Genomic DNA, 10,635 nt, shown 5'->3' on the forward strand with positions numbered 1-10,635 from the left:
TCACTACTGTACATAAGCAGCAATATTAATTTAGTTTAAAATGTTTCCAGTTTAATTGTAACATAATTGAAAATATTATTAGCTTTAAAATTTTTTATGATCTGTTTAAGTAATAACATCTAAGTTGTAAAGTACAGATCATCAAATGCAGTACAGTAGACCCCCCTTATTTGGGGGATGCATACCAGACCCCCTGTGAATAGCTAGAATCCATGAATACTTAGAACCCCTATAATAAAAATGCTTAAAACTGCCTATTTTGTTAGTTCAAACTCAAGAAAACCCCACTAAAATACTCATACTTGGCTTTTTTAATGGTTTTATCACAAAAAGTGCATGAAATTGATATGAAAGTACAGTAATTTGTAGATATTTCTTAGAAAAAATACCATGAATACATGAATTTCTTACTAATAATGGGTAGATATGGTCCATGGTCCATAGAGAAATCCGCGAATATGTGAGTTTGCAAATGCCAAGAGCATGAATGTAGGGGGTCTACCGCAGTATATGCAATATATGATAGTACATCAGTGAACCTTTTATAGCTTATTTATTCAGTTAGTGTTATGTTTCACTTTTAATCATAGCCACCCTTAATAGCTATTAAGATAATGTTGGAATTTTTTTTAAATAGCACTCTATTGACTAAATTTTGCTTTACAGGTTCGGACAAAATCTCGTACTTTTGACAGTGTGAGTCACTTAATAAACTATCATCGTGATAATGAATTGCCAATTGTGTCAGCAGAATCAGCCCTTGTCCTACGGAATCCTGTTTTACGGAGAATGCGTTAATGGTACTATGGGTTTGTAGTTGAAATATGGTGGTAAACCTCATTGATCATTTGCACAAATATTCATTGTAATCAATTCATGGCTGATACAAAGTTTTTTTAGACAGTCATAAGGTGTTGTTGGTCAAATGGCTATTTTATAGTCTGAATTATATCACAATTAGGATTATACTACTCTGTAACTTACTTTTATTTTTTTATGAAAATATTTTTGCTTCTGGTAATCTAAGCTACAAAACTTAAGGACAAAATAGTGATTAGTGATTTCATTATTAATTTTGGAAAGAAATTGTGCACTTATAAATGAGAAGCACAGGAATTAAAAATTTAAATTTTCATTTCTGGTCATGTAAGCTTGGGGAACACTTGGTATTACAGGGTTATGTAAAGTAGCAGTATATTTTTTCTTCATTATAAATATGTGATAAAATAATAGGGTCATGTTGCTCTGTTCCAAGGGATATCTTTTAAGTTCAACTTATACCAGTTTTATCGGTTCATCTCGGTGTCATGAAAGGTTTAGAGGTTTCTGGCAATTTTTGGCTGTAGCCTTAAGTATTGTACCATTTGAAGACGAAGAAAAGTTTGGCAAACTTACAGTTGTTAATGTGTAATGCTGGTTGAAGTCCAGAATATGTCGTAACTATTTTAATCTTATTTAGGGTTTGATTTTTCCAATTATCTCCTAAGTTGTAAATACAGTACATTATATATTTTGTAAATTATGTTTACGATACTTGAAATTAATATAAAGAAACCATTTTTTTACTTTCTTATGCACTAAGAAATTCTAGTTTTTTATCAGTAAAACTATACTCTGGTTATTTGTTTTTCTTAAAATTTGATTAGAATAGTAGAATATTTACCTATCAGTGCTTTTATTAAATTATTCAAGGATGTAATTACTGTATAAAAAGAATCTTGAAATATATATTGAAGTACTTCTTAAGTTATAATATAGAACTGCAGCATACAGGTACATTCTCTCATTGCCATGATATATAAACCAGCCTTTGTAGAAGTTCAGGTTTTACAGCTCAACTCTGAGGAAGAAAATTCGTTTTTATTTGAATACTCAGTCAAATGCAATGACATTTTAATTTCATGCCAAATTCACTTTCCCATGACTAATTACTTTTACTGTTTTTTTACTTTTATAATAAAGGTTTTGGAAAGTCTGGAGTGTTTTCAGTTATATAGGTTGCATTTACTATAATTTTGCTCATTTTCATTTATTTGAATCATGGTAGTGTTGGGAGTTTATAATAGGTTTTAGCTGCTCAAAAGAAAAATGTTGGGCAATTCAGTCATTTGGTTTTGTAATTCAGTTGGAAAGGGCTATGTATACTTTTCTTTTATAAGTATACTTTGTAATTCATATAATGTAAGGTAATTTGAGCCAGTTGCCAGGCAGGGCTTATCACTTACAGTATCCAGGTGTTAGTCAGTATATGACATGATGAATAATATAAAATTCTCTCACTTTTATCATAGCATTTGAGCTAACTCATTTATGGTGTATGTTATTGGTGTGTTATTTAGTCTTGCAGTATGATAAAGTATTATGTTTCATAATAGGTCATTTGCTGCTTTTGCAATAGGTATGGCACAAAAGAGTTGCAAATGATAATTGTGAAAAAGTTATTTGAACATTATGTTCTCTTTTCAAGTCTGTTACTTACTCATATTACTTTGTTATTTGGTACATGTATAGTTGTAATAACATTCAGAATTTAAGTACAATGGTGTTTCATATTTTAGTGCTGTCATTCATTGTTTCCATGTCATTATTAACACCCTGTAATAGTAGAACATCTATTTAGGATTTTACGATCTTGTATTTTATGCGAGTTTTAAGTCTCTTCTGATCTTTTGATTTATAACTTATAGATTGTAGTGTGTATGATTCTTGGTATAAGTAATCACTTTACAGTTCTTTGGAACCTTAGCTAAGTTTCAGTACCTAATACATGGTACATTATTTTCACCTTCCATGTATTTCTTTTAATTGGTAGTCTATGTCCCAAAGAATCTGTGTGAGAGACTGTACCTGTATTATGTTTATTACAATCAATAGCCAGTGTTATACTGTCAAAACTGTTTTGTGCCTGAATAGACCATGAATTATGCACATAAAAATGCGCACAAATGCTAATATAGAAATGTCTCAGTTCCCTGAGATTTCGGCATACAGGATTCTCAGTTATTTTTGGGGGGATGACATCCATCATATTTTTGCATCTTGAGAAAATTTAGTATCTTAGTTGCATTACCATTTCACTTGTAACTAGGATTATGTGCCAAGTGGACGAGTTAGTGATTATTAGTTGAGGCCAGTGATAAATTTGCATTAAAAAATTTTAAATTAGGAGAATAAGTAATTAGTATACTAGTACTACTTGGGAGGGTGATTTTACATTCTTAGTTAAAAAAAAAATTGTTTAACTACAAATTTCCAAAATTCAAAATGACCCATGCTTGGATTATAAAGAAACTTTCACATGTTTAGTAAAAGAATGCAGTTTTCCTTTCACCCTAAGGTATGTAGTCTTTGTTATGAATAGCTTATTTTCAACAATAAAACATATGAATGACACCACTATTTTTAGTTAAAACTTGAGATATGCTGTATAAATTTCAGTGATATGTTGTATAAATTTCAGTGTACTTAATTTAGTCTACACCAACATTTAGTCTTGGCATGCTGTTAGTTCATTTGACATATTTTGTGAATGTGGATAATTGAGCCTTATGAGTATGTAATTTTTTTTCACTCAGTTTTATAATATACTTGGGGTAAAAGGAATTAACCATTCAATGTCTTCCCTTGGAATTAATTTAGAGCTTATGTTATACACCACCTATCCACAGCAATCAAACTTAGGTCATGAAGGTTGTATCAAAGTAAATCCAAGAAACTGAGATAGTCTGTATGTAGCTGATAAATTTCAATAGTATTTTCTCAACCACAAATAATATACTTGTACATCTAAAGTGTCTGTGTAAAACTAAATTTCTTGTTATTTAATTTAATTCTGATGAATTGAAGTATTCAGAAGTGTAATTGCTGTTTTAATTTTCTTTGAGCCATTATTATTACAAATAATGCTACTGTACTCTGTACCATTTGCAAATTCAGCATATTTTCTTAGTGCATATTTTATATGACAAAAATTAGCTATTGGGCGACTTATTTTGTTCATACTTTCATATTTTAAAAGTACCCATTCTTTCAACTCATATTCATTTTGAGTGTAAGTAGTTTTATTGTAAATGTTATCCACAAGAAGGTAACTATTCATCACAGAATATTAAATGTAAATTTTAGTTGGGACATGTGGTGAACTCTTTGGCTCCCTCTTCCTACTTCCCCAGGGCAGTAAGTCATTTTCTTTAGGTATTTACTCCTCAAATTATTTATTAATCGAACTGTCACATCACAGATTCACAAAATGCAGTCATGCAAAATGGTTGCCCATTAAAGAAGTGGTATTTTGTCAGTCATGGCTTAAGGTAAAATTGAAGATGAACAGTACGTCATTATGATGACCATAAAAAAAATTTAGGAAATACCCAGTACAAGGAGAGTATTTGTTAACATTTGTTTCTTTTATCAAGTATCCATCTTACATTGGTGTTTAAAAATGGAAAAGTTAAGAGTTGAAACCTCCAGGTCTTTCCCTTTAGCCTTAAATTCTTATGCCCTCCTGTTGTTTGTGCCTGAAATGGTTCGCAAACTGCAACACAAACATGTCTGTTAGAGTTTGGCCAAAGAGTGAGAAAAGACCCACATATATATATATGTGTTCACAGGCTTTTTATGATGTACGCACAATTTGTATGTTCTCACATAGGCCCAAGCATTACCTACCTTTTATATGCTCAGAGATCTAAAATGCAGTTTAATCACATAGATTTAATAATGTACATATTGGGATATGAAATACAATGAAAATTGTCAAATCAGTTAAAAGACTGAGTGAAAAGTTTTCCACATACTTTTTTATATTTGCGAGTCGGTTAAAGTTTGGTTAAAAAATGTGATACCTTAGTATAGATATATATATATACAATACCCTCTACTGAATTCTTGAAATTTTAAAGGTATTGATAATAAGGAACATGGACACTGAAGTTACAGTTCTTTAATGATCACTGGAAAGAGTCTAATACTTTTCAGGGTTTCTTCTTCTGTATCAGTACAAACCCGGCTTTGACTCAGGCTCAAATACTTAGATATTACTTGAACTCTTCAGGTTTTCTTTGGAGTTTAATTGCAGTTTCAACCATACACTGATGAATTCAAATTAGGGAGGTTATGGTAAATCCAATTATCAAATGTTACGTTTTTCAGTATAGAAGTGTGCATATCAATGTGCTCCAAATTATCTTGATACCCCTTATAAATGTGTACAATATACAATAAAATTTTATTTTTAATAACTTTTATCATTTCGTATGGTCAATAGTTTGTTGGCAAAGGATAATGAGTAATTCTTTACTAAGAGGTGATTGGGTTTGAGGAAACTTTTCAGAACTACTGCTTATAGGTATATTGATGCTTTCAGGTGTTAATTTAGAGCTCTTATCTAGTTTTGTAATAGCTCTTGTAAAAAACATTACCAATGCAGATAGCTTTAAACTTGCCACATTCCTTGCAAAACACCCCATTATTTCAATTTTTTCTTTTTGTAAATATACATATATAGCAACCCTAAGAAAGCATACATAGTTGTACTTCATTAGCTTGAAAGTTTTTTTCCCATGGGAGAAGCTGAAGGGTTAAATTCAAAATGTAACCCACTTGTCTCCCTTTCCTCACACTTCTCTTTCTCAGCGGCTTACAGGGTATGTGATCCTTTCCCAAAGTTATTGAACAACAAAAGTGTAACATGAAAAAGCAGTGTTCTTGAAATTGAGAGGTGTCAGTTGCATATTTTTCTTTTCATTATACTGAAGGATTTAGAATACTGACAAGTTGGCATAAACAGTATGATACAATAGGTTTTGGTCTCCAAGGTGCATTATGGTAGCAGTGTGGGAAAAAACTTTTATGTAAAGATTTTCATGCTGGATTGCACTCAAATGAAAGAGCAATATAAACTTTTATTAATGTTTTAACATAGGTTGACCATTACTTAATGATATATATATATCTATATGAATATATATCATTGTTTATAGTGCAACACTTGCTCTTAAGTATCCCCTCGTGTTCCTTGTCTAGCAAGAGTCCTCTTGTTTTTGTGTACTGACTGACAGTCCATAAAAAGAGCAATAGGTTTCTTATATGTAACCCAACTAGCTAACTGTAAACCAAAGAAGTATAATAATGTAGGGTCTGGGAATATATTATGGGTAACTAATCCACTTCACATCTGAATGAATATCAGTGTGTTGAACAGCTACTGAAGCTCTATTTTTCAACAAATATTTTTGCTACAAAATGACTGTGTCATGAATGACAAACTTGCCTTGTAGTTTTTAGAAGTGACATATGTCCTCATTTAGTTCTGTGCATAATATTGTAATATATTGTAATTCAGTCAATATAAAGATTACATTTAATTGTATATACATTCTTGGTATTTTAATGTTGTGTGTGCCAAAATGACAGATTAGTTACTTTATCTATTGGCTATTGATAATCAAAATGCCTCTTAATATTAGTTATTTGTGACTCAGCTGACTTTGAAAATACAGTATATAAATTGAGACACGTGTGAATGATTATAAAATCACTGTAACTTTGTATCAATAACTAAATAAAATATCATATTGTAATAATCCTTCATTATACCTTATTTATCTGTATTTCTTCTAATGATCCTTTGAACATACTTTTATTAATATGAAAACAGCCTCAAAGAATATTTCATCCCATGAGCCAATTGTTTTTTCAATGCTCTGGAATTTTTTGTCAGCTCTATGAACATGAAGCAGCTGAGATTAGATTGCTTAGATTGCTCCCTTACCTGCATATTCTATGTAATACGCATTCATTAAGACCAAATGAGGGAAATGTCTCAAGACATTTGCGGTCTTTAATTAATCTGACCTTAATTGGATACCCTTTATATAAAAAAGGAAAGTGAGCTTTGTGATGCTAGTAATGTGAATTTATGAATGCTGGAACAAAAATCTTAAATCTAAAGCAATCTCAACAGACTGACATTGGGCCTGAGGTGACTTTAATAAATTGACACTGTTCAATACTGGTTCCATGCAACGTAAAAGCACCGTACAAACACCGTTTAAAATGGAATAGGCTGAAGCAACCTCAAAAGACTGACAGTCTTTATATGTATATAAAAAAAATAGCTTGGGCAAAATACAAACTGCCTTCACTTTTAGAAAACACTGCCAAGTCAATGTCCAACACTTGAGATGTACTTTAGACAGATAAATCAGTGCTGAATGGTGCAACTTTGAAAAATCTATGAGTTTTCAAAACAAATTATGTAATGGTATGAAAATCACTGGAATTAAGCACAACTCCCACAGATATGAAAAAATCTCTTTACAGCATCCATTTCATTCCTTTTACTGTAACTTCCATTCATAACTCTTCCATCTTGCTATCCACCCTCTCCTAATAAATCATTTCAGTAATAACGGCCAGGTTTTCCTCCTGTTAACCCTTGAGGCCTATCTACGCACTCAATTTCCTTTCTAGTGCTGAAGGAACTCTTAGGTCCCATTGATTGACCTTAGGCCTAAATTCTGTATGCCATTCCAGCCTCACACACATGTAAATTGTACAAAAATCACAGGAAGTATAGTGAAAAAGAATAATACCCACTTACTATACCAAAGACGAAAAAATTTTACTACAATGGATGAGAAAGTGGATATATGGTAGAAAAATATCCCTAATTTCTAATAAGCAATAATTGGCTTAAATTATGAAATGTGCTTGCTTCCAGGTTAATTTTCTCCTAATACCATTCAAGAGGGTTTCCTAATGACACCCAAGGCTTTCTTTAGTCGTCATCAACAAGGACAGCATCTTCTGAAGTCTTACCATCAGTGAAATAACAGCTGGATGAGAGGAGTCCTTAACTTCCTATCTCAATATTATGGTAAAGAGTAAGGCAAACATTTTAGTCTTAATATCCAGGGATCATCACCTATAGGAATTTGAGAAGCTTATGGGGTATCCACAGTAAGCAGGAAAGGTTAAGTGGATTGGGGAGGTAGGGTCACTTGGGAAGATGGGTAACAGAAAAAAAGGGTAGAAGGCTGCCTCCTGGGTTAAGATGAAGTGATGATGCATCCATTTAAATTGTAATTTTTTTAAGACTTGCTTCCATTAGTGATCCTAGTGATGACATCTACATTATACTTTTCCAGCACCCTCCATTACATGTTAATTTGGCATCATTGTTGGTATTACTCATTCCTTGAGCCACAGCATCCCACTGCAGTTCCCTCTGAAGGCCCAAAGGGCTTAAAATTAATTAAATGATGGACCAAGGTGTCCTGGTTACTGGAAGACAATCCTTCCATCCCCATCTCAACCTAACGCTTCACAAAAAGTAATGGCAAGTCCAACACCAATCTATTTGCATTTGAGACTTACTATCAGCCAAAACTTGTTAAAAGGTTACAGAACACCTTTTTAAGAAAGTTTGCCCTTAGGTTCACTGCCTGGTAGGAGGGGAAGGTCGATGCCTTTGCTCCCAGCACCAACAACCACTGAAAGTTCACTCAGTCTTCCAAAGAAGACACTCACTAGTGTCGACCAAGTCAACAAGTACATACATTCAAACCAAAAGTCAAGCAAGGTTGTTGCCTGGAACCCTCCATCTGAAGTCTCTCCAGGGAGAGGGGAATTCCTCAGGTTGCAAGTGGATGAGCCAACCTGATGGGGAGAAGCCTTGTTATTCTCTATAACCTATCGACTCTTTCATGGCGAATTAGGCGTTGTCCTCTACGTTGCCAAATGTACTTCTCTCGAGTTTTTAAAGACCTACCCTTCCCATTTACCCCTTTTAATTCGTGTCTGTCAAGGAGGTTTAACTCCTTGGCATTATTTAATGTCTCCTGGGATCAGTATACTTCTGGGTGTTCCCTATTGCCTCGACACTCCTTCAAAAATATTTCCATTCTTCCAGGTCTCTGTTTTTCATATAGGCCTAATTAAATCTCATTTTGAACCTCTCTTTTAATTTACTTTTTGTGTTAGTTTACAGTATATATATATATATATATATATATAATCTATATATATATATATATATATTATATATATATATATATATATATATTACAGTGGACCCCCGTATTCGCGTTCTCCGGATTCGCGGATTCACACATTAGCGGATTTCTCTCGGGAACGTTTCCCTACATATTCACCGGAAAATTCGCGCATTCGCGGTATTTTTCTATGAGAAATATCCACAAATTCCTGGTTTTTTTATCAATTTCATCATAAAATGCACTTTTTGTGATAAAACTATTAAAAAAACCAAGTATGAAAATTTTTAGTGGTTTTTCTTGAGTTTTAACTAACAAAATAGGCTGTTTTTAGCGTTTTTATAGGGGTTCCAAACATTCGCGGGTTCTAACTATTCACGGGGGTGTCTGGTATGCATCCCCCGCGAATACGGGGGGACTGTACTGTACATATAAATATAATATATATAGATATTAATTATTATCTATATAATATATATATATATATATATATATTACTATATAATAATATAATAGAGAGAGAAGATGAGAGAAGACGATCCTCAGAGAGAACGAGAGAGAGAGAGAGAGAGAGAGAGAGGAGCAGCATAAATGTACATAGTTTACACAACTAAAATGATTGGCAGCTATTTAATTTATTATCTATTCATAATGTGGTCCTCCGTTTCTTTCCAGTAAAAGTATTCATAACATTTTTCTATTTTTATATCTTCTTTTCTTTACAGACTTAATTCCAGCTTTGCCATTTACTCGGAATTTTTCATTGTTTTTGTATCAGTTTTTAGCGTTAACGTACAAGATACCTTTGCATGGTTTGCCTTTTCTTTTGAAAAGTATTTAACGACCCTATGAACAATTTCTCAAGCCTGTGAATGAAGATTAATGCGAGAACGAGTACTTCCTTCCATGATGTTTGTAAGACGACAGACGCCTTAATGAGTCGGTGAGTGTTTTGACTGAGCTTCCCGTTGGAGGCACGGGCTGTTTGACATCTTTATGCCCTGAGGTCAGCTTAATACACCTGAGAGAGGAACTGGCAGCACTGGAAATTTTTTTTGCCATGTTTAAGAATAAACTTGTTGTTTTATTGTTGTTAAATGCTAGAAAATTATGAGGGCTTTTAATAATTGGCAAAAATTTATCAGCAACCAATTATATTTGTGTTGTATAACTTATGCTGCCTTCATATAACATAAAACGTGATTTGGAATATTTGATGTGGCAACCCCAGTCACCGTCTATTCCCTACCCTTTTTGCCATGAAGGAGCCAATAGAGTATAGAATGTGATATTTTCGCTATCAAGTCAAGAGAAGGGAACTTCGACCATCAGTTTAGACTCTTCACCAGTTTCAAAACATCCCAACAAGCATAGAGTTCTGCCTCTGGTGCAAACCATTGGGTTTGTTTGATAACTGAGACTGTGTACAATAGAGGAGCTGTGGTTGCTTTGCTGTGCTCACAAATGATTCCAAGCCTCTCCAACTCAGGCCTGCAAGGCTTCCTCTTAGGTCCATCCTAACAGATCCCTAGTAGAATAAGAACAATCCTCCCCTGGACGAGAGGAAGCTGCCACTCCATCCACTCCCTGTGTGATAGCTCTGGGATTATAGCTGAAAACACTCAAGGCATATTGGTGC

At 33.3% G+C, this 10,635-nt stretch overlaps 1 protein-coding gene across 1 annotated transcript in view; it reads left to right on the forward strand.

Moving 5' to 3' along the window:
• Window positions 1–6,584, forward strand: part of LOC135211347 (SHC-transforming protein 1-like) — a gene marked incomplete at its 5' end in the record, with an annotated part of 50,508 nt that extends 43,924 nt beyond the window's left edge. Inside the window, one exon of the mRNA XM_064244662.1 lies at window positions 667–6,584. Within this exon, the coding sequence (XP_064100732.1) occupies window positions 667–798 (132 nt within the window). The remainder of the gene's footprint in view (window positions 1–666) is intronic.
• Window positions 6,585–10,635: the final 4,051 nt, after the last annotated feature.

The sequence above is a fragment of the Macrobrachium nipponense genome, chromosome 4 (genome assembly GCF_015104395.2).
Source record: "Macrobrachium nipponense isolate FS-2020 chromosome 4, ASM1510439v2, whole genome shotgun sequence".
Lineage (NCBI taxonomy): Eukaryota > Metazoa > Arthropoda > Malacostraca > Decapoda > Palaemonidae > Macrobrachium > Macrobrachium nipponense.